The following is a 26,718-nucleotide window of genomic DNA, read 5'->3' on the forward strand; positions in this document are numbered from 1 at the left end:
ATACTGAGGAAATTCAAACCCGTGAAAAATACCTGGTTTCGATTATTGGTAACAAATTGGTAGCGGGGTAATTAATCCATGTTGCTTCATTAAGGAGCTTTGAGATCTTTGATAGATGTTCTGCTTCAAAACAAATTCAGAATTTGCTCTGTGTAAAAGAGACTCACAGCTGCTTGCTTGTGGCTGAACATGTATCTGGCGCATGGACTCAACATAGGTCACATGTGGCTCCATGTATGTCACTGGGAAACACCAGCATTCCTGCAACTTCAGCAAGTGGTTACATACCATTATGTATTTTAACATCTGAAAAATTCATAGAAGGGGAGTCAGCATCTTACTTCCGCGTCACTGTTTCAAATCCAGCCCCAGGTAGCAGCACCAAAAACTTTACAAAGTGGTGCTTCTGGGAACGGAGTCCACAGGTTTTCAGTCCAGTGCTGCTCAGACACGAGTCTACACTTCACCACTGGCCTCCTTAAAGCCAGTCTTGAGAGGCCAAGAGAACTAATCTATGCTTATGCCTAGCGATCCCTCCCAATCAGGGTTGAGGCGAACTGGCAAGGTAGTGCGGGAGTTTGTCCTGCTGCCGCCGCCCATCCTGTACCTGTTCTTTGGACAAATGCGGCTCTGGTACCAGACACCTTTCACAGGTCAGATGGAAATGGTCTGATTGTCAAATGACGGAGCCGATTCATCTGGAGTGGTTTCAACACGCAACACAAGAGATTGCCCATCCCAGTAAGAACCCAGTAACCATACAAATACTTTTATTTCATTTACAATGTATAAACACTCAAAACAGGACGTACACATGAGTTAATGGACAGTCCCACATTGGTCAGTAGCTCCCCTTTCCCTCCCTCCAAAAAGAATTCCGGCTTTTGATTGCTTGCCTGCGATTCCATTCAAATTACTCAGAAGTTACCCAGTCACTAAAACCTGCTGTTACCCAGTCACTGAGTTTAGCGAATTAAGAGCTCGTCCCTCGTTTTGATGAGGACAGCAGCCACTGAGGAGTGACAAAAGCACACAGTAAAGTAGTCACAGTACGTTCCAGCTTACATAGCTTCTCCCATTATGGTAGTGTAGTGTCCCATTATCTGTCACCACAAGACATGCTACTTCTGAAAGGCCTGGCGCACATCTGCATTAAAAGGACCCTTTACATACAATCCAAACTGCTGGCTTCCAAAGGTGGGACCGTCACCATATGACAAGTCCAATATGGCGATGCTGCCGCCAACCAGAGCCAAGGGTCGTTTAAAAGGGAAGAGGAAATTTTGCATTTGAGGAAAGATTTCTGGCAAGGCCACATTATAGGCCAGTCAAGTGCAGCCTGGTCACACACTGGGCTACCACTCACCTCTCTGAAGAGCGTGTGAATACGCACAAACGGGTCAAGTTACTTCCCAGCATCCTGGCCACATTCTTGGGGACCATCCTGCTGCCCTTGGAGTCAATGGAAGCTTAGCCATTGACTGCACTAGAAGCAAGGCAAGGCCTCTAGCTAAATCCTTTGCTCATAATTTCCAAAACTGGCCCAAATTGTCTTTGGAATCCTGGGTTTAACGGAGTGTTCATTACAAGACAGTTTATTCATGGGCAGCGATTTCCATACCAGCTTTGATTACCATTCTGCCTCTCCACTGACCTGCAGACATCTCCCTACTTATATCATTAAGGTCTGAGAGAACAATTTCACTGGAGTGGGAGACTCATGGAGATGTCCTCAAGCGAGGAGATCTCCTGGGAAATAAAGGCAGCTGCAGTTTTTACAGGTAACTTGTGAAGCTAGTGGACATTCCTATAATTAGAGCTGGTGTTAAGAACTAGTTGGAAAGTGCATGCAGCTCTCATGAATGCTAATAGAGCTTTTCCACCCATGTAGAGGAAATGGAGATCCCAAGTGTCCAGAGACTGTGACTGAAGCTTTCATTTGGTTGGGTTAAAACACCATTTGCTTCTGCATCGTCCCACCAAGTGATGAGTGGGGAACCATATCCTGGCTTGCTGCTTTGCCTCCTCCTGCTTAGAGAAATGCTTAAATTTTGCAAGAAAGCTGCTAGCAGAGATGGATACCCTTAAACTTCACTTCATGTCTCTAGCCAAATAAAGACCAAATTTATAGGCTCGGTCCACTCTGGGATTCTCCAGCTAGGGTAGAAAATCCTCCTTTCCTGATGGTGGGTGACTCAAAGTCAAGACGACGATGTCTATCAGAGTCACACGGCGGTCCAGTAACTAGTTCACACGAAGGTAACATAGCCACACCGAGTTTGCCAAGTCCCAGTGGTCTCCCTGTGGCAGTGCTGAATTAGTGTGCAGGGTCAAGAGCGTTCACTCCTCTCTTCCCCCCTCCGCCGCATGCCCGAGGGCAGACGCTGATCACATGGGGATTTACACAAATTCTGTGAAGTCATCCACCGAGGAGATCAGCCTCTTTCTCTGCCCAGTTTCATAGGTTGATGCTGGGTCCTGTGGTACCTGGGGAGGGGGTTTAGTAAGAGCAGAAGGGTGCATTTGCATCAGGGGGAAGCCAGGTGTCTGGTACTGGGTTTCCTCTCGGATCTGAAAGAGCGTCAGAGGAACAGGTCAGCAGGATATCCCCACAATTCCCCCTCGGCATGTTAGTAGGTACAGCTCCCCCTATTGCCACTTGGATCTGAACCCTGCATCACACGCACAACCCTGCAGGACCTGGTGTCCTCAACTCCCACTGTAGCCAATGGAAATGGAGGGCTCTTTAGCTGCCTGTAGCTTCAAACCCTATTCTCACTAGAGTCTGGTTAGTCTGAGGGCTTGTCTACACTTACGCGTGGCAATCGATGCACCGGTGGTCAATTTAACGAACCTAGGGAAGACCTGCTACATCGACCGCAGATCGCTCTTCCGTCGACTCCTGAACTCCACCGGATCGAGAAGAGTAAGGGGAGTCGATGGGAGAGCGTCTCCCGTCGATATCGCGTAGTGTGGACCCAGCGGTAAGTAGATCTAAGCTCTGTCGACTTGAGTTACGCTATTCACGCAACTCAAATTGCGTAGCTTAGATCGACTTTTCCCTGTAGCGTAAACAAGGCCTGAAGCTTTCAAGGCAGACATCCCTTTAACTTATTCACAGGCCTTTGACAGTTCATTCTTATTTTCTCCAGATATTTATAATTGTGCTTGCTTGTGCTAAGCGTTCCAGATGTGCAATATGTCAGGGAAGGAAAAACAAACTTGAATTACCCGGTGCCTGAGCCTCTTAATATGACGTAGCCTCGCTATCCATTTTGATGGGTAAGTATCTGTAGGATTCGATCTGCTATGGTGAACCTGGGAAGCCATCTGATTCAAGGGAAAAGAAGTTTTAAACACAGCTCCCATGACAACAAGAGTAATAAATTGTTTACACAACATAATTAGTTTAGTCGTTGAACTTCAACTCAGTCTGTGAAGTTCAGATGCTTCTGACTCGACTGGTTATTCAACGGATAGAGCTCTGAGAGTTTAATTTCTTGGCCAAGTTGCATTAATTTCCCTGGGGTGGCAGAGCGTGATCCTAGCAGAAAGGTAACAGTCCTTGAAGAGAACCCAGACAGTACTCACATTAGCATGCAGGGCCATCTGGCGGGCTACAAACGGCAGATTCTTATCCGAGACAATCTTAGCAACACTTGTGTCCACCAGCCCTTCCATGTCTGTATGTTCAAATGGAAAAGATTTAAAGATCGTCACTTTAAAAGGTGAAAAGCCAGAATTAGCCAGTAATTATACGTACTGGGATGTGATAAATTCAACTTCATGAGGATTTCCAGCATGAGAGTCAAGGTAGTGAGAAATCAGAGTACATTTTACTCTCCAATCGTCTGCCTCGAAAAAAAGGTCTCCATAAAGTATTATAGCGTCTATTGTAACACTGCTCAGGGCACAAGGGTGCAATACTCTGGGGGCTCCCGAGCTCTGACTGCTCCACAGAGAAGGCCTTTCCCAGGAACCCTAGTCACAATCCATGATTCCCCCAAAACACAGAGGCAGGGGCAGACTATTCATAGCTATGTTTCTCAGACTGGAAGGGGTTTCATTAGAGACGTGCATTGTGGGTGGGGCGTGGGGTGTATGGTTGGCCCCTTGGTGATACATGCTGGGGATCAATGTGGGATCTGGTAAGGCTGCAAAGGTCCCCCCCACAGCCCTAAACGAGGGAGTACGCCCTGAAACAGTTGCAACCCCCCCTCCAACTGATGTTCCAAAGAGCCAGGAGGAGCCATGTCCGACTCTCAAGGGCCGCTCACTGCACTGCGGGGAAGGAAGTTGGAGGGGGACTAGCCACCAGGATTTCTTCCTCCAACCTGCCAAAAAAATGTGTCACTATATCGGTGTGCAGAGCAGAAGCCAAAATGGGGGCGTTCTGGTCACCGGCTGGGACTCCATGCATCCCCCTAACTAGAAGATAGCTGTCTTATGGTCCAGTGGGGAAGAATTACTGATTGGCTGCATCCCCCAATACCAGGTGGTGACACAATTTTGGAGCATTTCTCTTAATGGGCTCCTCTAAAGGGAGCTGGAAAGCTTTTATTGGGAGTACAAATCACAGTTCAGGAAGGGTCTACCTAAGCCAGGTAAAATGGCAATATGGGATGTGCGGTTACAGGAGGGGATTGGCTCTGAATACTTAGTCCTGCCTCAGGGCGGGGGACTGGACTAAATGACCTATATTGAGGTCTCTTCCAGTCCTACATTTCTACGATTCTAAAGTTTTACCACCTGGAGACTTGTACAAACATTCCAATGAAGTTAAGGAAGTTGTCGTGCGAACCAGTAGAAACATTGTTCGAGAACTAACCCTACCTTTCCGACATTGTAACGTGACCAGGTTGCAGTCATAGTCAAGCGGTGTGATTATAACATGCACAAAGTTGAATTGGCCCTAGGGAGGAAACAAAATATTGTAACACAGAAGCATAACACACACTTACAGGCATATTTTACTGGCAACCATTATGACATCTACAGATGCAATCCACTGATGCAGTCTGAATACAGCAAGGTAAAAAGTCCCAATTCATAACCAAATAGTCTTTAGACCAGCGGTGCCAGTTAGGAGGCTGGGATACCACCCCAGGTATTTGCAGTCGCTAAAGTTCCACAGGCCATGGAGCCGTGCAGGGCAGGATCCGACCACTTTTAAGCAGAGGTCCTGTACTAATCAGTACAGCTGTTGGCGGAGTGGTCTGGAGTGTCGCTTGGCTGCGTGGTTGCAATGCCACTGAACTATGACCTGGATGCCCCTCCATGCAGGCAGAGCCAATTTTCAGTGAGTGGGGTTGCGACCTGGTGCATGGGTTGTCTATTCCTGTACGGCAGAGTGCAGGCGAGTCTGCCCAGAACTCGGCTCCTGGCGGCACTGGCTCATGCACTGTGTGGGTAACAGAGAGGGGAGACTCCCTGGCTGAAGGAGAATCAGGGTCCCTGCAGGGGGAGGGGGTGGGGGAGAGACCAGGACTGGAATTTGCCCCCACCCAAAGAAATATCTGAATTGGCGTCACAGCTTTCGACAACACACACAGAGATTAACAATTTTACAAAGAACCCATTGCTGCCATGCAAGTGGAAAGTCCTGTTCATCTTTGGACGCTTTCCAGTGAGCTGCATCAGTCCAACAGATGTTTAATAAGTAGGGCAGCCCTACCAAATTCACGGCCATGAAAAACGCGTCACAGACCATGAAATCTGGTCTTTGGTGTGCTTTTACCCTATACTATACAGATTTCATGGGGGAGACCAACGTTTCTCAAATAGGGGGTCCTGACCCAAAAGGGAGTTGCAGGGGGGTCACAAAGTTATTTTAGGGGGGTCATGGTATTGCCACCCTTACTTCTGCACTGCCTTCAGAGTGGATTTAACTAGCTGAAATCATGCAAAGTATGATTTTAAAAATCCTACGACCGTGAAATTGACCAAAATGGACCGTGAATTTGGTAGGGCCCTATTTATACGCAGACCCAAGTATAAACTCTTGTACCTTTATCGTTCCCAATTTAAAGTCTTCACCAGAATCGTTATAAACTATGGAAACAAAGTCATTCCCAAGGTGCCTCTTCTTGTCGCAGCGATATTTATCCAAATCCTTCGTGGGCATCAAAGTCGCAATGTGAAAAATGGCTAGGGGAAGGGGGGGGGGGGGAAAAAATCAATCAAACAAAACCAAGCTGGGATAGAAAATAGGAGATGCAACTAATAACTTTACTGCAGGTGATGCTGGGACAGATTGATAGGATACCTAGGATCCTATTGCGATAATGTTCTGTACACGGCATTTGTCTGAAAGTCAAACTGACAGCTGAACTTTCACGCTGTGCTGCTTTGACAAATCTGTGCTGCTTTGTAAGAGCTGAACACTGTCGGCCAGCTCCTCAGACCCCATCCTATGCTTTGCACTGCACTGGGGACATGTCAGAGTGCACAACGCTGCAGCCAATTCTCAGGCCATGGAGAAGACCCTATGGGACTTCTGAAACTGGCAGCCCTTAGTCTGCTCCCAGTTATATCAGGGCCAAAATGGCCGATCCGGCCTGCAAGAGTTAGTCTTCTCAGATGCATTCCCTGTTACCCTACATTTATTAGCACACTTATCCCAATATACATGAGAGATTTAAGGAAAAAGTCCCTTACAGCAATTTCTGTAGGGCCACAGCAGCATAGATGAGGAGAATCTGCCTTGTACAGAAAGAATTAAGTACCTTAGACTTTTAAATGTATTTCTTTTCACTGCCGATTGTGTGATGCTGCTGCGTTAACACCCAGTTACGAGATTAACATTGACAACAGCACCCAGCTTTAAATACCGTTCTCTAAAGAAACATTGGCACAGTTTCCATGTGTGCAGCTGCTATAATACGTCATCTGGTTTCTGGTAATCCAGTGGTCCATGAAACAAGACTGATTTGCCACAAGGACAGACATAAAACCATGTCTCATACGGTCTGTATGTTCAGAGTAAAATGTGAGATTTTTTTGCCTAATATAAATGTGTGTGTCAACCTCTCCCAAATCATCAGTGCAGAAGATTAAACATATTAAACAACATGGAAAGGGAGCCCAGGCAGCCTCAGGAAGCTGGTAGGAAATCCCTCTCTTTACCACACCCCGAACACAGAAGCAATTTGGCACCACACGGTAAAGTTTAACGGTGTACAGACCCTCTGACTTGTGCATTAAGGCATCATTCCTGTCCCCCAAGAAGTGTAACCCTTTACTTGGGATGCCCTACCTTGCATAATGTCATCGTGCCAGCAGTAGGTAAACTGACCATCCTCCCCACACACGTCCAGACCACCAAGGTAAATTTTATCAGGCTGGCAATCTTTGAGTTCAATGAGCTTCCCTAAGCCAGTCAGAAACTCCGTATATCTATAGGAGCCATGTTCATTCGACAGAATAGCGATCTCATTGTTGCTCTAGGAGAAAAAATGGAGTGTCTCATATAGGAGTTTCAAGTACCTCCTCGCACCTTTTGACTGTTAAAACGTATTCACTTCCTTACAAGTTCTGTGAACCGACTCCGCGACTGGCAAGCAGAGCACAAGGGCAGACTCCGTACAGGCGGGTGACAAAAGTGTTCACCGAGTCTGGGCTGGGCTAGCAGAATATTTGCTTAAAAGTCTGAAAAGCTTCTAGAGCTGGCCACGTGGAAGAAAAGCCAATGTCACGAAGAGTCACTCGGAAATGAGATTAGCAAAAGATACAGTGGACTAAGTGAAATATAAGCCCAGTTGCTGTAAAGTTGCACAGTCGGGGCTTGTACAGCACTATGAACAAGTACTAAGGTGAAACCTCAGGCCTCAAGGCATTTTGCAATCGCTTGGGCACTCTCTGTATAAACTGGGAAGCCACAACACAAAAAGAAGCTACTTGAAAATGGGTAGAAATGACTGCAGTTCAAGTGAAGCTGCTTGGCCTCTAGTGTATGTGTAAGAACTCACCTGTCCTTCTCCTACATAGAGCACGGCAATCTTGTGGGTGTCATAGGAAGGAATTTGATCTAGGAGCTGCACCGAGCTTTCAAATGTCTACAATTAAAACACGGCCACTGTGAATTACAACATTTCTTTGAATGGCACTGATAAGCAGCCCCCCCATAGACCTTGAGGGCATATGTAGTAAGAGACTCCTGATCGTCACACAATTATTCCTTGATAAACTTCATTAAGGTATTTAGCACAGAAAGGCACATATAATATTAGCTTCCTACTGATACAAATAAAGAAGTGTTTAATAGGGTGTATTATTCCTTTTTCTGTTTTTTCTGTTTCATAGTAATTTAATCTCCTGACAACTGAATGTATTTGAAGCACCAGCCATGACAACTTCTTACCTCTAAGCACAAAGAACTCACTGCAGGGTCAGCTCTAGAAAACACCTTTCTTGGATACTGTCACACAGAACAGTACTTTAGCTCACCCATTATTTGTGCATCTCCCAGCTGGTTTGCTACTTGGACCGAGGAAATGACAACCCGAACTCGTATTTTACCAGTAGGTTCTCTACGCTTTGTGCCATCTCTACAGCGCTGTACTTCCCCACCGAACACTGGTTTTATTCTGGTCTATTTCTGCGATGGATAACTCCCCTTGGCCACTCCCAGTCTGTCATATTGGTCCCCACCAATGTTTTAGCCACCTTCTCCAACACACACTGCCCAATTTCACCCAGTGCGGTTCCCACCAAAGCAACAACACACCTACTTGTTTGGAAGCTAGTACTATGGGGGCAAAAACCCTGCCCGTGGAGAGCAAATGTACTGCTTGGCAAGCTAATTGGTCGCTGTTGGCTCTAGGAGTGGGAACTGAGCCATCTCATCATAGCAGTACATCAGCATTGTGAGAAACAGAGAGGGGAGGGAAATCACAATCCATAATTACAAACAAGGGTCATCAGTTCATCGGGGATAGCCAAGATTTTACATCTCCAGCAGCCAGGCCATTAAGGAACAACCCATAACTGCCACCATCCAGCCTCTTGATTTGTTAATTAGTATCTATGTAGCTTTTTAACAGCAAGTGGGATTACAGCAGTCATTCCAAGTGTTCATGCTTAAAATCATTGCCTACCTCATTTGGCAACAAAAGGGGCTTGTTGGATTCATCTCCAAAGAACGGGGAGTGGTATAACTGTAAAAACACAAAGCTAAGAAGAGAAATTAAATCCTGTTACCCTACAGGAAAGCCCACGTCAATCTGTGGCATACAACCGCGCTTTAGGAGAGCTCGGAGATTAGCTGCTCACAGAGCAGAATCCCTCCATTGACGGCACGGCAGGTATTTGCTCCATCTACAGTTTCTGTACATGCACCTACTGTACCATAAAATCAAAGAGCTCAACAGGGGCAGCAGCATGGCTTCCCTACGCCAGGAAGTGCACTGGATCTTTATGACAGACAAAGGAGTGGAACTCAAATCCTGTCTCATGGCCATTGTTTTATTTCAGACTTAGAAGATTAACGAATTCTCTTCGGCTCTCGACTCCTCTGAATAATTCACAAATTAATATACCACCAGCAAGGTAAAAATCTTCAAATTAGTGCTCTGGGATACCACTAGGCTCAAACAACCAATCTAATTTACTTTTCCCCCCACTGTTCATGCTGCTTACCATTTTGCATTTCATTCATCTCAGACAGAGAAACTGCTCTGGTTCACCGGTTTATAGTTAATTTGCTTTCTAGCTCTCCTGCCTTCAAATTGCACGTGTGTGTTTTGATTCCAAATGGGGAGGAATGTTAATCCAAATTAATTGTTTTTAGCAACAACAACAAAAAGTTTAGAAGTTGAGATGTTTGCCACATTTCTTTTTGCCCAAAATTCAGGTTACAGGTACTAAAACACGGATTAAATTATAGAAAGTTACACCTCCTGGCTGTTCAGTTTTAGGTTTTGTAAGATCCAGAAAACCTTTTGTGTGTTGGATTTAAACAAGTTTAGCTAAACCTCTAAAAATCTTAGTTCTGAGACATGAGTTAAAATGAAGTTTACATCTGGAAACACCATAAGCCCTTTTTAGGCACCTCCCGCAACTACCTACCCACCTTGGGTTTATTCCAGGTACTTTCTCGGCATTGGAGGCTGCTGTCCTGCTCTTGAAGGCATCTCTCTCTACCCTTTTGCCTCTCCTCGAAGGGGCTGAATCCGAGATGGTGTACCCTCTAGGACGGTGGCCGCTGGGTGAGCGGGGAGAGGAAGAAGGGACGCTACAATCCAGTCTGGCTGTGCCAGTTATTCCAGCGTCATCCCCTTGGCTCAGCCAGCTACTGGCCCCTTCTCCTTCAAGGTTCCCAGACTGAGATTTCGATTTCAGTTCCGTGCTCAGCCTTCCAGTTGCTTCTTTAGTGTTTGTGTCTTTGAGGACTTCCTGCAGCGTCTGAAGCTCAGGGGAAGAGCTAGATTTGCTGAGTGGTTGGGAAGGCTGGAAGGAGAGTTCTTCCAGAGTCCTGCCATCCTCTGAAGGGACAACTCTGCCGATAGGAATTCCGCCGGCCACCACTTCGTCGGATTTCAGAGATTTCTCTTCTTGACTAGATGTTGAAGAGGACTTAAAGAAAAAGTCAAAGAAAAGCTGTTTTTCTGAGTAGCACCTTGACAAAACCCACAAGAGAACATGCACGGAAAAGACACCAGTGGACAGGAAGAATATCGCCACCACTAAATACATGATACTAAAGTATTGCTGCTTCAATATAGGCAGAGATGGCCTAACTACCAGAAGGACAGAAGTCTAAGCCCTGAGCCCATACGCATGCAGTTACCATTTCTTCTGTGTGTGCAAATGGCCAGCAAGGCCTTAGATTGACCATCTGAGCACACAATCCTAACTGCACGTGCAATCTACCCAAGTTCAAAGTCTTTTGCTATAGTTAAAACAATAAAAAGTGCAAATGGAGAACACATACAAATCTGCAGTGTATATTAAAGCCCCTTCTCTGGCTTGGGACAGAAAAGTTATTAGACTGGTATTCAGCCAGCTGCGTGACAGCCTTACCCTGCTGTAAGCCTTGTGCGGTTTGCTGAATTTCTCCTCAGCCATGGCTTGCTCAGAGCACACAGCCTTAAAGTCTTCAAACTCTTGAGACACCAGGGAATCGGTTTCTTTTAAATCCACTTCCAATGGGCTCCCCTCTTCCAGAACTACTGCCGATTCTACCAAGACACAAACAGAGTAACTGAGGCGTGTAGAGAGGAGTGGCACGATGGGACCCCATCCTTTCCTCTGAAGTACCAGCCTTTTCCCTACTAGGATTTTAGTGGAAGGCCATATTCAATGTGTGATATATCATATCTCTTTGATCACAAAGTGAGGACTTTAATGGCACACCAGACTTGCTAGAGGTCTCCCCTCCCCAATAATTGGTCGACTTACCCTCAGACCAAAGGGTTGTAGAACTGCTTTGTCACACTAAACGCAGTGGTGCCAAACTGTTACTAATGGACAAGTAATAGAAAGATAATGGAAAAAATGGATCCTTGCGCATATTAATACTCAAGTATCAGGACAGACAGTAACTAGAGAGATGTAAGGAAGTGCAAGACTAGCATTAAAGTTTGTTATTAAACAGGCAACGAAAACATAAGTTCTATGCAATTGTGGAAAAGAATAAGCCTTGTATTCATTCTTGTATATAACAAATGCTCTCGTGCCTTATATGGAGGGGGAGACAAGAAAATTTACTAGAAGCCATTTACTTGCATTTTGACAGTTTTCTCAGTATGCTTCAGTAGAAGCTACACAGGTTAGCCTATGCCTTATTAAAGGACAGGAGGACATCATTAATGCATGTATTGCAGCAATATTGGAAAAGTCTGCATGTGGTTTCCAATCAGACAAATAGCGAATTATATAGACCAGACTGAAAGAAAGCTCCGTGTAAGCGCTGTGTATGGCGGAGAGGTTAGTGGAAGGGGTAACCAAGTGTCTACTATACACAGTAACCCTGAACACAGGAATGCATTTGACTGATGACTTCTGTTTGCCTTGGTTTTTTTGTCCTGAGGAAAAGGCTGAAGTACAGGAGGCTTCCCATTACGTACACACAGAATTGGAAGACCAATCTGAAAGGCTAAGATTTGTTTTCCAAAGTAAAATTAAAAAAAAAAAAAACTTTAGCACACACACACACAAAAAAGATCAGCAAAAAAAAGGCACTAAAGCAGTTTTTCCTGGATTGATTTCAGCTCGCAGGACCAGTTATTTCAAGAAGCAATTAAGAGTTAGCACTGCACACACATACCTTCTAAAAAACGTGCTGATCTGGTTAGCTGTCCAAGCCAGAACACACCTGCACATACTCTGTGGTTTTCACTTCCCTAGTTCTAATATTACTGCCAATTTCGCTGGTGTTTTTAATTAATTTGAATGTTCAGTAATTGCACTGTAGGGGGAAGTAGGATAATATGAGCAAAGCAGAGGACCATAGAAGAGTAATGTATTGCAGCTTCTGTGTGTCACTTTAATAGCATTGTGCCAATACAGTAATCCAGTTATGAATAACCCCGCTATTCCACATAGAATTTTCCACTGAAGGAAGGTGGGATTTAATTCATCTAATTAAGCATTGCAGGCCAAATGCAATGCAACTGCTGTGCTTAGAGGTATCCATTTTGATTACCATCTACAGGTCTGATATATTTAGGAAACAGATTATAGTCCCAAAGCAAGAGGAAGATTTTACACAGCGATTGAATTTACAGAAAGCTACAATTTGTTATATATTTCTCCTTGAAACAGATTTTGTTTTTTGTTTTAAAAAAAACTTGTAACCAGCAATTAGACTGTAGTTTCAAACTAAGACTTTCTAACCAGCTTCTCCTTTCAGATTCTTTTCCCACGGCCAGTTTTGGTTGAATGCTCAGTGCAATGAGAAGCACTGGATTTCATTTGTGTGGAGTTGTATATGCAGCATTGCAGGAGCTATTCCTAGAAGGGGGAACCTTCTGAATTAATAAACAGAACACAAACCCAATTACAAGATCTAACTGAAAAGTTAGGAAACACAGATCTTTTATGATGTCACTCTATAGTCTAAGTCTCATGAGCTGTGACCTCACTCCACCCAAAAAAGGGTTGCATTAAAGTTACTCGTGCTTGCAAATGTCGTATCTGGCTTGGACTTCTTCATGCTAGTCAAGATCCCATTCGTCGAAGGTAATGAGACCAGCAGGGACAAACAGGAAACATGGCAGGGTGATGAGGTATGAGGGAGACAGTTTCTATGAATCAGAGGTGTTCTTCTATGGCAATATTTTTTTTTCCTTAAAGATATATATATACCTGCCCAGGATATGCTCCTGTGCAACTTTCCTTGACAACTGGACTGGTACATGGAAGAGAAAGAAGCCACTGCAAAGGGAAATCAAGTGAGCAGCTACATCAAAAGGAAGGAGAGACTATATGAAAAAATTAAAAAGCACAGAGTTTAATGTAACCAGGAGCCTATTTAAAAAATAAAATAAAAGCAAAGAACAAGCTGGGAAAGTCTCACTAGATGTAAAAAGGGAAAACTTAAGGGTCGAGGGTCTCGTTGACACAAATAAAGAGGCATAAACACATTCAAACAATCAGACTCAGAAATCGTTCTTGGGGAGAAAAGGAGTTTCTGATTTGTTTTTTTTAAAATCGACAAGAGGGGTCAACTTTACTAGAGTCCCAACACAAGCAAGAAATGAGCCCAGCCAGCCAGTTTCTGCAGTACACAAACTTTGCAGGGGTCATTTAAGTATGTAGGAGAATTTAAACAGCAGGATATGGATAAAGGTTCCCACAGAGAGAGATTTAACCTCTTTAAAAAGAATATACACATTGGCATTACAACCTCAACACTTCTTACATATAAGTCTTTGTGCCAATTGATTATGGTAAGTTTGTAGTAAGACATCAGCTGAACATGAATATGGCTGAAACAATTCACCGCAGATTCAAAACTCGGTGTCAGTGGCAGTCAACAAGTGGGTCTCAAGTTGGCTGCTTTTAGCTTTTCCAAACTGATCAGGCAGCATTTGTCTAGACACCAGAATCTGCAGGAGTTCATAAAAATTAAAAAGCCTGCTGGAGCAGATGAGTGTTAGAAAAAAAAAAAAAATTTTAAAAATTCACCATTCAATTTTGCCCTCCAGTTTTAACTGCCTGGGTTTTTGCATGCACCCGTTTTGAAAGACTAAAATCAGATCCTGCATATGCAAGGCTTAATAGCGAAGCTGAACCTGGAAATTGACATTTTTACTGGGCTCCCAGACAACCTGCACTACAGCTGACACCACCAGACAGTCTTGTCCACTGCTTACATGGTTCAGTCTCAAAGTTCGAAGCAGCATGGCTATTAGATTTGCGCTGAACAGGGTTAGCTCACAAGGTTTGAAATGCCAGCGGTCAGTCGACATTAGGACTCCCAACATTACTAACACCAGTGGAGCTGTACCAGTGCTAGCCGCAGCGTAAAGCATGCCCAAAGCCTCCTTGGTGCAGAGAAGTGGATGTTTAAAAAGCCCACTGCTAGAAAGTCAAATGAATAAAACACTCAGGACTCAAGACAGAAGTCAGTGCAGAGGCAAACACCCCCGCTATTAACATGATGTGCGCTCTGCCACATCATCCTGAAGACCCTTGCGAAAGAGAGCAACAATGACTCCCGAGCGGGAGGATTTGTAGTAGGCCATTATCCTAGTAACCGCTGCCCAACAGAGAAATCTATGCAAGAGGTAATTAAAAACATGAATGCTGGAGAAGAAGATCCATCCAGACACATGGACAAGCTTTGGCTCAACCTTAAAACAAGCAGACGACTAAAAAATAGGCTCTGGTCAGTTTCACTCAGGACACGTTTAGCTTGAGACCACTAAGAAATAGCTAAGGGGTGCTTAAGGAAAGGGATTACCTCACTTCTAATGTGCCATGGGAGATCAGGAACGGCTTCTTTCACTGAATACTAAGCTCATGAGGAGAGCTGAGCCGTCCCCATCTTGTGCTTTGCAGCCTCTGCAGTAACTCATGATAGAAGACTGCTGGAGTCTCACCACGTTTTATACCAGTGAGTTCCGGCTCTCTGGGACACGCTACGTGAATCTCTCACCTGTATTGGAACGCTGCAGAAGGGATGGTTTGGACGTCCCGGTGGCCAAGCTGGAGGAAGGGACTGAGAGGGACTTGTACAAAGCCGTCTCTCTGTGCTCCTTAAAGCGCTCTGCGGCCATGAGCGCGTTGGATAGCTCCTGCAGCGGCATGTTGTTTATATCTGACGAGAAGGGGCTGAGCGGGTTCTCCAGGCTCATTAACCAGCTTGTGTTACCTGGAACGGAGGGGAACAGTCAGGAAAGTTAGATATTCTCTCCTTTCGGAGACAGAAAGTTCAAATAGCAGAACTCAGCAGCATCAACGGCCCTGGGACTTGCTGGTAAAAATTAGGCTGAGTAGTTCTAGGGTTTTCTTGACAGTTAGCAGCTGACTCGGTTAATTTCACATTTTAAATGAGAATCAGTCCCCAGTGCCGCATGCCTCTCTCCTCCCCAAAACTCTTTAGCCCTGACGTTTTAGCTCAAAGCCGGCTCCCTAAAGGTTTTCAACTGCTGGAGTATTTTAATTAATGATAGAGCAATTTTAAATGATTCTCTCACAAGACAACTTCGAGCTGAAATATGCAAGTCTTGCTTCCATGTGGCTTTTGGAATGTATTGGTGTCCAGGAATTTTGGGATTGCCCTGGTTTTTTAACCTTCATGCCTTCAACACCATTGCTACTCCTTCACACACAGCAGTCGTGCACTTATTTATTACTCCAGCAATGGGCCTTGTTCGCACTTTGGAAATTAGATTTAGAAGAAGGAACCAGCGGCACTCAGAAATGGCAGTACCATAATGAACAGATAATTGAGTGCCAACACAATGCCCATGCCCACCAGTGCAGCAGGATTTAGTTTACATAAGGATTTTACTCTTCTCACAGGAGCGTCTTACAACTTTGCATCATTAAAAGGTGCGATTTCCCAAAGACCTGGCTGACAAATTAAACACGAAGAACGGAGAGGTTAAACAGCATGGAAGAATTCCATTTACATTTAATGACACGGATATTTTTTCTATGTAATCCCAATTTCTTAGCAAGCCACAGCTCAGAAGCCCCTTTGTGCAGTTGGTTAAGGCGTACCTGTGGGCCTCCGGACTAATACTTCTGCCCAGCCCTGTGTCAGCAGTGGGACATATGCTGCCAGGTTTGTTTTTTCTTTCTGCAGAGGAGCGTGGGCACCAGGAGTGGCCTTCTCTGTTCGAGGTGCAGAAGCAGCAGAACTCCGTAACCCCTGGGGGGCTGAGCTGTCTAAAGCACCAACACGTAAGGCATGACCACCTGGCAAAACAAAAGCCATGGAGGGTAAGAAAGGAGGAACCCAGGAGCTCAGTTTAGAGACCCATAACTGGACTCAGTGCCAAGAAAACACGTAATAAATAGTTCTATGCACTTTGATAGCATCTTTGATCCCTATAGCTCACATGAATGAACTGTACATTGTGCTGGAAACCTGGCAGATGTATACATTGGTCTCTTAAGCCAGGGGAATTGGCTACTAGAGATGGCTTTACTGCAGGTTTCACCATACAAACAACTGCTAAGGCCAGCAGGCAGAAATCAACCATTCAGGAAGCCAGCATTCATTGCTGCTACTCATTCTAGTTCTTCATTACTAGGTACTGGGTCCTGTGATCAGACCACTCTGGCCTTTTTACATGGCCTAAGTTTAGGTCTGAGACTGGACACACAGATCAAACTTGCCCAACAATGGTTGCAAGTCTCCAAGGACAGAAATGTGCTGAGACTGCTTACCAGACATTGACCTGACTCTGTTGCGAGATCCTCTGCACACCTGCTGGCCAGCTTGAGATTCCAGCTTTGCTGGAGCTTCTTTAGTTTGTCTCACTTGCAAAACAGGGTCTGGACTGGGGTGGGGGGAACAGGGAGAAAGAAGGATAACTAGTAACGTAGTGGGTTATAATTCATACCAGACTGAAATAAATGTGATCATTCCTTCTATTTACAAATCAGTTCTAACACAATGGTTTTTAACTGGCTTCATTAGGGAAAAGAATGTTAAAATAAGAGTGACGTTTACCTTGACTCTGTACTGGTCTGGAGCTCTCCAGAGTCAAGGCCCAACAGTGACCGTGTCCCTGTTCCAACACTCGTTGTGATAGTCACTAGCTTGTTACCAACCAGCCACGTCTTCGTCCTACCTCCAGCCAAGAGGAACTCTCCCACAGGAGACCTAGAAATACAGTCTGGAGTGAATACAACTCACAGACGTTGCCCAACACCCGAGATTCAGCCGGGAAGTTATTTTCTGCATTGGGGTTGAAAAAATTCCTGCTCTTTCCGCATTTAAATGACGACATTTCTTGCAAACTGCACCAAGGTAAAACTGGTAAAGCATAAAAATTTTCCATCAGGATGAAGGACGCACTGCCTCCTGTATCCATTACTTCTCTGGCTTCTAGACAGCATTGCAAATGTATTCCTGGCCTCGACGCAGCTGACCACAGCGCAGCCGGCCTTATCCCTGCTACATGACTCCTTCCAGGATACCAAGTTAGACTAAAACTTCAGTATTTCCAATTCACGTGGCACCTTTCATCCTGAAGGATCCCCAAACACAACACACACAGACACACAGTCTCTGATGGGAAGGAAAGTAGTCATCTGGCAAACTGCATTACATTGTGGGAGGTGAGGAAGGTGAAATTTGGCCCACGTACTGGAGGCAAACCTCTGCTCATAGGGAAAGCGCTTTGGGTGTCTTTAACAACCTTTCTGCTCTGTGTGGTTTTTGAAGGTTTCATGCAAAAAGACTACATGGTTTTCAGCATATCTACTCTGGAAAGGCTCAGTGCTGAGGCAGTCCTGACAGGATTTGATCCACAGTGCTAGGGGAGTTTTGTGTCACCAGACTTCATGCTAAGTCAATGAAGGTTTTAGCCAGAGGGGATGGGTTAAGCCTATGAGACTTGCTGTGCTCATAAGAACCTGACATTGGATCCAGCAATTTCCTGCTGACGAGGCGAGACGTACCTTTAGGCCAAAGAATAGCTAACACCAGAACAAGTAACTGACTCCCACCTCTTGGGCACCGCAGTGAAATTTGAAAAGACATATCGGGCCATCATATCCAGACAGGTCTCTGTGAGTTCCAAGTGGAGGTTTTTTAAGTTGTCATCAGCCTGAGCCATCGAATTCTCATCTGCAGAGCCCAGGCTTGAACTAGTGATGGATGTCTGTATCCTACTGAGAGAGGGAGTTTAGAGTGTGTCAAGTTAGTACTGTATCTGTTTTGCAGTGTGTCATCGGATCAACACTAAGCCACGGAGCAATCCGCAATACATGCACATGCCACAATAGGTTTGACTACGTCCATATGCATCAAACCCAGGGCACATCAGAATCATTCTCAAATCACCGATATTATACAGTCATTGAAGATGACAGCTATGTCACCCCAGAACTGACAGCTCATCTTGAGAAAGAAATGGAAGCATGGTTGACGTTTGTGCAATTTGAGCAGGGTCAGCTTTAGGAGGGATGTGGTGCAGAATAGCAAGGCAAACAGTAGCGTTACATATATTGATTTTAAATTGCAGAACTAAAATTCAGAGTTCTGTAAAATCTAGCTAAACCAGTGGCAAAAAAAATTGCACTCTGCACACAATTAGTACATTGATATAAAGCAATTCTGTCTTCAAGTAATTGTATTTGAAGCAATGCAATTTTGAAACAATTGCAATAGCCGGCTGCGTTACAGAACTTGTTCGAAGGAATGCCTCGAACCCAGACGTTTGCTGCACCTCAGCTGGGTTTATATTACGCAGCAACTTCTTTGGCATCATTAGATAGTAATAATTTAAATGTTTTGTTACCTATAATTTAAATATAAATAGAAGAGAACCATGTAATACTGTAGTAGACTAATATGGACATTAGATTTTGAAGCGTCAAATGCATTTTCACCAGTCACTTCTATGCCTCTCCCCCCACCCCCAACATGTTATCACTAACAGGGAAAATATTTGCAATGCAATTCCAGTGACAGTCTGATGCTTATTTCCTGTAGCTAAACAACATTCATTTTCAGGTAAAGAAACTTCTAGCCATCATATTTCCTAGCCAGCAATTTAATATTCAAGGGACAAATTCAGAAACAGGAGAAAAGGATTTACAATTTTTAAAGATGTGATATGGCCAAATCAAGAGTCAATGACCAAACTATTTTCTTCGGTCATGAAAAAATTAACCATTTTGTAAGGCCTGCCCTTCACGGCTTTGTCCCTTAGATACAATATCCTGGAGATGCATTGATGGTGAGTTACTTTATATCAACAGACTTCTCTGTGCCTTCTTCCCAGCAATAATCAAATGAACCATTCTCTCTGCCTTGCAGGGAAGGTTTGCACACAATCCTAGCAGAAAACTGCGACATTCATGCTTCAAGTTGCCTTTGGAAGGCTGTAATTTAAAAGCCGTTTAACAAAGACTCAAACTTGCACAGAATGCAACCTTTTTATCCTTGATCTTTACTCCGCAATAAAAGAAGCTTTCGTGAATAGAACACCACTGAATCAAAGCACAGGGCAATGTAACACCACCACAACCAGCATTGGTAAACCACAGGACCTCCATGAAGCTTTTCCAAAGCATATTTTGTGGACAGGACCCAATTTTTATTTTCTGAAGAGATCATGCAAGCATCCCGCATGCAAGCCCACCCTGCCCCCACCCACCCTTGCAGCAAAGTTTCCAAGTGCAGATTTGCTCTTGGATTCTCCCCCTTTAAAGTGCCACTACCTGCGGACCACATGTTCTGACACACTGATGCTGCGGGATCGGAAGGCATCAACTGCAGAGGGTTCTTTCAGCTCTTTCACTGGAGGAGAGTTATTCAAGCCTTGCCTTGCATTTTTGGCTATTCTTAAACTACTAGGTGAAGAAGCACCAAGCCCCGAAAGAGGTGTAATTGCACAGGTCACAGGAAGGGAAGAAATCATTGTAGGGATGGAGGTTGAAAGGTCACAGGTCACAGGGTCAATATTGGGGAATCCCAGAGGGTGATGTAAAACAAAACAAAAAAATGTCAAAAAGGAAAAATTAAAACATAAAACCAGGCAGAGTTGAAAGCATAAAAATCACTTTTGAAAACAAGATTTTAACAAACACTACAAACAAATGAAATTAGTACAAACAAAAACTGATGTCAATGATAGTTGGAATACTACACTGCACTGAGGAAGAGAAAATAGGTTTGCACTCAGATTTGGTATCAAGGTTTCTCCAGTCTGAAGAGCTGGGCTTGTTTCAACTTCCCATTGTGTTACTCTAACCAGGGGCTCTCCTGCAATATGATCACCGTTAAATAAGACTTGTATAGAGACTTTATCATAGTGCTTTTCATACACTAAGCCTCAAATATCCATTTGAGACAGGCAAGTATCTTTGTTCTACCTGTCTGGAAACTGAGGCAGAGAGGTTAAGAGTCTTGCCCAACGTCTGAAGTGAGCCAGTGATTAAGCTGGAAACAGAACCCAGGTGCCTTGACTAACCAGTAATAGTTTCTCTCAATTGAGACAAATACAGACACTCATTTCAAGTGATCTCCTGCCTTTCTTATGTGTAATTACAAGCATGAGGAATAAGGTTCTTTTCCCAAAAGGCTTTGGGACATTGGACACGAACCAAGCTTTCTAATTTGTCCTCAGTGAAGTCAGACCCATGGACCTGATCCTGAAAACCCTTACTCACAGAAACAGCATCACTGACTGGAACTTCTTCCATAAACAAGGGTTTGCAGAGGAGTCCACGTTACTATCCAATTATAGTTTGCTTCCCCTAAGAGAATTTTGCAGAACTAGCCACGCTGATCCGATTATGTTAACAAGGGCAACAGCCTTTCAGAATTAGTAGTATTCCAACCCAATGAAATTAAGTAGGTTTTGGGAAAAAGAGATTAACAAACTGCAAAATGAGAGATGATTGGCAAAGGTGTCTATTCCAAATTTTAAAAATGAAACAAGGAGATGAAGGATTAGTGAATATTAATTTGCAAACACAAGACAGAGTTTACAGCTATGGCATTAAGGCGAGGATGGTGTTTCTTTGTTACAAGATCCTTATTATACTTTGCAATTAAAGGAGAGGCACTCTCCCCAGAGCATTTAAACGTTACTATGGCCTCACTGCAGAGAAACGCTGACGCAAGTTCAGTGAACCAACTCAAAGAGGAGTCCAGTGGATAAGCCACCTTTGCAAAACATTGAGTGACTTCCAAACTACATCTTCCCTTCCCTCTCTGCAGATGCTACTTCAAAATATCAACGGCTGCTTCGAATAACATGACTACTTGACTGGACTTCAGGGTTCTACCTGTATTGATGTACTGATTTCAAAACACTCCTTCCTTGTGGGATCAATTGGTTAAGATACTTTACAGTGAGTTGCCTGTTTTTAAAAAGTGGACACTACCGCCTCTCCTCTTATGAAACTGAAATCTAGACTCTACTGCCATATAGAAACTTTCCACGGCAGACTGGTTTGTCATTCTAGGTTTTTTTTCCTTTCAGAAGGGATCAGAGACCCAGCACTCTCTTCTTCACAGAATAATAGGGCAGCAATAGGTCAGATTCTGGATCTACCAGAGTTTAGACTGGGCAAAAATAAAGTGGTGGCTCCCATACTCCACCCAACGACTCCAGTTTGTACACATTGCTATTAAAATGATCCGCAATGAAAGAATTTAAGCATCCATTGTTAAACTATCATTAAGATGCAGAATTAACAAACCACTGAGATGAACAGAGCATGCACCCCTCTCGCTATTTTTTTCAGCCAGCACTATGTTGATGCACATTCAGCTGACAGAATTATTTTTAGAATGTAAGCTTACATTCTGCAGAAGTGGATGGGGGCACCCAGTGATGTCTTAGTACGAATACATACCATTAACCACCAGCTCGTTCTGACCTCAGGTTTAACAACAACAACTCAGACTGTGTCTTAATACAGAACATTCTGGTTATCAGAAAGATTACACAGCACCTTTAAGGACACAGATAGTTCTCTTCACAAAGCACAGGAAAGCATTTGGCATTTAAACAGCTCCTAATGAAGAGCTACCCATAGCCCCAACTGGAATGGAATACAATTTACCTTTTCGGCCTCTCGTTCAGACTTGTACTGCGAGCCCTGAAACTGTCCTTCTCAGGGGTGTCATCAAATGAGAGGAGGACGTTTGACCGCAAGCCCTGCCAATTTGGACACACAGATAACGGTTCAAACCGTTGGTATTTGCAGCCCTCTTGCCATGAGCCAATCCTCAAGAGCTACATTTGATTTTGAAATTCTAATGTATTAATAAGTACAGGTGAGTTATTTTAATGTCAAATAGAATCTCTGTAAATTGACAGCAATAATGCCCACAGATTGCAGTTCTCAGAGCACTCTTTGTATTGCAAGATCCAGCCATAGCTGTTACCTTTGTAATGTAGGGAACAAAGTCTTTCCGGAAGGGCAGGCGACAGCGGATGAACCACATAGCGATCACATGGTGTGCTAGGCACACGATGTACTGGTTAAACCTGAACAGGGGAAGATTTCAGGAGTTTAGTGGGGCAATCTGAACATATTTTCAGAAGAGATGCAGTTCAATTCTAATATTACAGAGGTGTGAGAGAGAATACTACTGTACGTTCAAGGGGAAAAGGAACTTGGAGTGCAATTAGCAACACACACTATTTGTCTTGAAGCTAAATCTGGCCCTCCCTCAGCAAGAAGACCCATATATAAAGGTATCACAAACAACTATATTTTTCCTCTGTAGATCTTAAAACACTTTACAAAGGTAAGTCAGTCTCATTTTCCCCAATTTACAGATGGGGAAAAGGAGAGAAAAACAACAACAAAAAAGACTGGTGAACTTACTTGGAGGGATTTGTATATGGCAGAGAGATGGCAAACACGCTCGCATACTGCTCAGCTGCAAAGTTCCTATAGAGGTGAGGCAGCCTGGCTAGCGCTGAAACAGGTCAATAAGAACATCGTTTGTGAAGTCTGGATGAGAGCACTTTGTTACTGACTCAGAATTTAGCTGAAACGTCCAGCGTTTTCTAAACCATTGGTACCAACAGGAAAGCTAATGTTACATTACGTTCTGTAAATATTATTTTGCAAGGTGTAAGCTATAAGGAGGGAAAGATAACCTCCGATTTTCCAATTCTCTAATGTTTTAATATGTAAAGCATGTTTCTTTTTTCTCAGTCTGCATGTGCATTAGGTTGAGCAGCTGGGTTACATGAGCAAGAGTAGACTATGTGTTAAGATTTTATGGCAGTTGCAGCACTGTTACAACTTGTTCTAGGGTTCACTGTATTTCTGGTATTTGACCTTAAACTAAACCAAGATGATGATACTCATGCTAAATAACACACTTAGCCTTTTCACAGCCACTGAAGAACATAGGTAAAACACAATTTCCACTGCAACTTACTTGAAAGAAATTCTAAGAGAGGTATTGCCATGTTTGCTGTAGCAGAAATGTGGGTTAACTTGACTATCAAGACTGGCAGTGCCTTTATGATGATGTCAGGCATCTCAACGCTGCATACTGATAAAGCCACAACGCACTGGTTTGCACAGCGATAAATTAAGCCATGTTCCAGGCAATAAACCATTTCACGCTAGAAGAACAGAACAGAATATGCTCGGTATAATAAAATAAGACCAGGATCCATCTGCCACTAGCCTACAACAAATCCCTAGCATTTCTACATACTAAAATGCTAGTTCTGTGTTGGTAATTGCATTGCTAGGGCCAGCAGCTAAAAGAATTTTTACCAAAAATGCACTAGCAATTTGAGACTACAATCTTAAGAGAGAAAAAAAAAAAGTCACAGGTGTTTCTGCACTGCTGGACACATCTTGGCTCTAAATCTTAGATGAGACATTTGTCATCCTGAACTTTTTGAAATAATCAATTTTAAGATGACAGTTTCTGACAGAATAAAAAGGGACAAAATGTTTAAGGCTTTTCTGCTCCCTTCTGATGGTTATCAGGGTCTTTCAGACAGGGAGAAAGAACCGAATGACTACGCAGGGGATGGCAACAACAAAACTGACTATACAAAGTGCTATTAAATACACAAAGCTCAGAATGTGAATAGAGTTTTACTAACTTCTCTCCGTTACAGTCATCCTACGTTACTTTTATTTACAGTGGGTACATTGTTTTCTGGCAGAACTGCCCCTTTATATGTCCAGTGCAAATGCTTACAGAGCAACTGTACATTTAGTCTCCAAGTCTGAGACAGGCTGGCATTAGAAAGTGCACTGGAGACAGACTCAGATTTCACCTCCCACAGCCCATCCCATTGATAGTACCTGTTTAGCTTTGTCCAGGTAATTATGGTAAGATATCAATGCAGTCAACACTGGAACCACAGCCAGGTGCAAGTCATTGCGGGAGAACCCGTCTGGAGTGCCACGCAACCTCTCAGCTGTCTTTTTGTCTGTAAGCTAATCAATTACACACTGGGCTTGAGTACATTGCGTTTCACGTGCCTTTTCAATTCAGGTCTTTTGGGGCATATTTTCATAGTACAAGAGCAGTACAGGGTTCCATTATGAAACAATATTAGCTTCCAGGTCCCAGAGCTCAATCATATATGTACTAGGATCTGGATGCTGTACTTGGAGCATAATCTTCACAGTAAAACTATGAAATAAATCCCTTAGCTAACTTTGCCAGAGTTTTAGGGCTGGTCTACACTGTGTGTGGGGGGGGGGCGGGGGAGAGGTTGATGTAAGATACGCAACTTCAGCTATGGGAATAGCGTAGCTGAAGTCGACGTATCTTATTTCGACTTACCTCCCGTCCTCACGGCACGGGATCGACAGCCGCAGCTCTCCCGTCGACTCCGCTACCGCCGCTCGCCCTGGTGGAGTTCCGGAGTCAACGGGAGTGCGTTCGGGGATCGATATATCGCATCTAGACGAGACGCGATATATCGATCCCCGATAGATCGATCGCTACCCGCTGATCCGGCGGGTAGTCTGGACGTACCCTTAGTGTGGGGGAATGGATTTGCAGGAGACCATAATATATACCTAGAACCCCAAAGCCTTACATGCAGGTCAGTTTGTTTAGGTTTAGGCTCAAGTGTCCTCAAAACTCACTCAATTTATGGATACACTTTTATAACTATATTCTTTAGCAATTGAAGCATATGGACAGTTAAATATCTAAAGGAATTTAATTATCCCTAACCCAAAGTTTTAAGCTAAAGGAAAGGGGTCAAGTTGTTGGTGAGGGGGAGGAGGGACAGATTAATCCCAAAAATATAGGGTATAAAATAAGGAAGCCTTAAAGCAAACACATTTCTATTAGAAGTGAAGTTGTGGTGTCCAGACCCCAGGAGGACACACTGGTTATTACCATGGAGCAGAGTGCAGAGCACAGCTGGTCAAGGTTGCAAGGGGAGGTTAAAAATAGCACTTTGTAGCGGAGAGACTCCGGTAACTTGTTGAGAACCAGTTTCAACACCTTCCAGTCTGTCTCCTGGAAAGAAGGGGAGAGAGTTTAGTAAGGAAGAAAATAACTTTCCATGGGAAACTTTGCATGATTTATATGTTAAATTTGAAAATAAAGCCCATCCAGTGTCAAACAATGATTTGTTGTTTATTTCTGTGATCCCTTGTTTCTCCAGCCTTGTTAGTTAACAAAGATCCTGCTTTTATTTGATGCATGGGTTGCTTCCAGGGTTCCACCCAACTGCATCCTCTAGCTCAGATGTAGCATGGACATTTTGATGCCATAAAATGGACTGATCTCCAAATAGATGGTGAAAACAAGCAGAAAGAGTCCAACCCAGGCCTTTTCTACATATGCTTCCTCCATCTGCCAAAGCAAAAACGTGATTCTAGCATTCAAGACAACTCCTGGTCCCAAAAAACGAAAAAGATGCTGTCCAGAACCAACATTATTGCACTTCATTATTTCCTTTCCATACTCAAATATCTAATGGTCAACAGTGTCAACTTAAGTTGAACTTCTAATTTTGGGGGTTTTTTTATTATTAGTTTTAAATCCTCCTTGAGAAGCAGGGTGACATTTTTCCTACTGGCTTTTGGCCTCTGTTAAATGGAAAAAAAAATTCACCCTTATTTCCTGTGAAGCAGAATCCAGTGTTGGTCTGCTTGGTTTAGGAAGAGTTTTACTTGTGGTCCTCCTGGTGGCTGAAGTGTTGTAGGATCACACACAAACAATTTTCGGATGGAAAGTTCGGGATTTCTAGAAGCTATTTAGATACCCTCGGCTGGTGTTGGGCATCCTGGATAACATTGATTGTTAGATAATTTTAAAACACAGGCCGGTCACATTTTAGGTTTAAATATAATTGATTATGTTCTTTTAAGAAAAATAAAGCACAACAGTGTATTAATTGGCTATACTGTGAAATGGTGAGTAAGTCTCAAAGATTACACTGTTGAGAAAAGACGCAAAAAAGCATCCCATCAGACAATTTTTAAAGCCCTCTTTGAGTAAACAGATTAGGCTCAGCACTACATATGCAGTTTAATCGGCCACCACAAGTGGACGAGTTAAAAGCTCTATTCCTGCTTCTTAGTGTAATGAGTGTCATGATCTTCCACAAGAAATATCAATTTTTA

At 43.7% G+C, this 26,718-nt stretch overlaps 1 protein-coding gene across 6 annotated transcripts in view; it reads right to left on the reverse strand.

The window, feature by feature from the left end:
• Window positions 1–753: 753 nt before the first annotated feature.
• TSC2 (TSC complex subunit 2) overlaps window positions 754–26,718 on the reverse strand; it is a 40,763-nt gene continuing 14,798 nt past the window's right edge. Inside the window, exons 19-41 of one of the 6 annotated variants that reach the window (XM_026650568.1) lie at window positions 25,484–25,606; window positions 24,430–24,564; window positions 23,540–23,729; window positions 22,975–23,068; window positions 22,529–22,631; window positions 22,204–22,298; window positions 19,849–19,977; window positions 18,130–18,294; window positions 17,129–17,281; window positions 16,843–16,955; window positions 16,171–16,368; window positions 15,101–15,316; window positions 13,306–13,374; window positions 11,020–11,177; window positions 10,070–10,572; window positions 9,096–9,171; window positions 7,968–8,054; window positions 7,256–7,442; window positions 6,008–6,147; window positions 4,834–4,912; window positions 3,592–3,683; window positions 3,232–3,330; window positions 754–2,571 (exon numbers count right to left, since the gene is read on the reverse strand). In XM_026650568.1, coding sequence (XP_026506353.1) covers window positions 2,401–2,571; window positions 3,232–3,330; window positions 3,592–3,683; window positions 4,834–4,912; window positions 6,008–6,147; window positions 7,256–7,442; window positions 7,968–8,054; window positions 9,096–9,171; window positions 10,070–10,572; window positions 11,020–11,177; window positions 13,306–13,374; window positions 15,101–15,316; window positions 16,171–16,368; window positions 16,843–16,955; window positions 17,129–17,281; window positions 18,130–18,294; window positions 19,849–19,977; window positions 22,204–22,298; window positions 22,529–22,631; window positions 22,975–23,068; window positions 23,540–23,729; window positions 24,430–24,564; window positions 25,484–25,606 — 3,375 coding nt within the window. In that variant the 3' untranslated portion in view covers window positions 754–2,400. Of the gene's footprint in view, window positions 2,572–3,231; window positions 3,331–3,591; window positions 3,684–4,833; window positions 4,913–6,007; window positions 6,148–7,255; window positions 7,443–7,967; window positions 8,055–9,095; window positions 9,172–10,069; window positions 10,573–11,019; window positions 11,178–13,305; window positions 13,375–15,100; window positions 15,317–16,170; window positions 16,369–16,842; window positions 16,956–17,128; window positions 17,282–18,129; window positions 18,295–19,848; window positions 19,981–22,203; window positions 22,299–22,528; window positions 22,632–22,974; window positions 23,069–23,539; window positions 23,730–24,429; window positions 24,565–25,483; window positions 25,607–26,718 lie in introns of all 6 variants that reach the window. The other 5 variants (XM_026650567.1, XM_026650571.1, XM_026650570.1 and 2 more) reach the window with 5 other exon arrangements.

This window comes from Terrapene carolina, unplaced genomic scaffold, assembly GCF_002925995.2.
Source record: "Terrapene carolina triunguis isolate 2854851 unplaced genomic scaffold, T_m_triunguis-2.0 Scaffold93, whole genome shotgun sequence".
Taxonomy (NCBI): domain Eukaryota; kingdom Metazoa; phylum Chordata; order Testudines; family Emydidae; genus Terrapene; species Terrapene triunguis.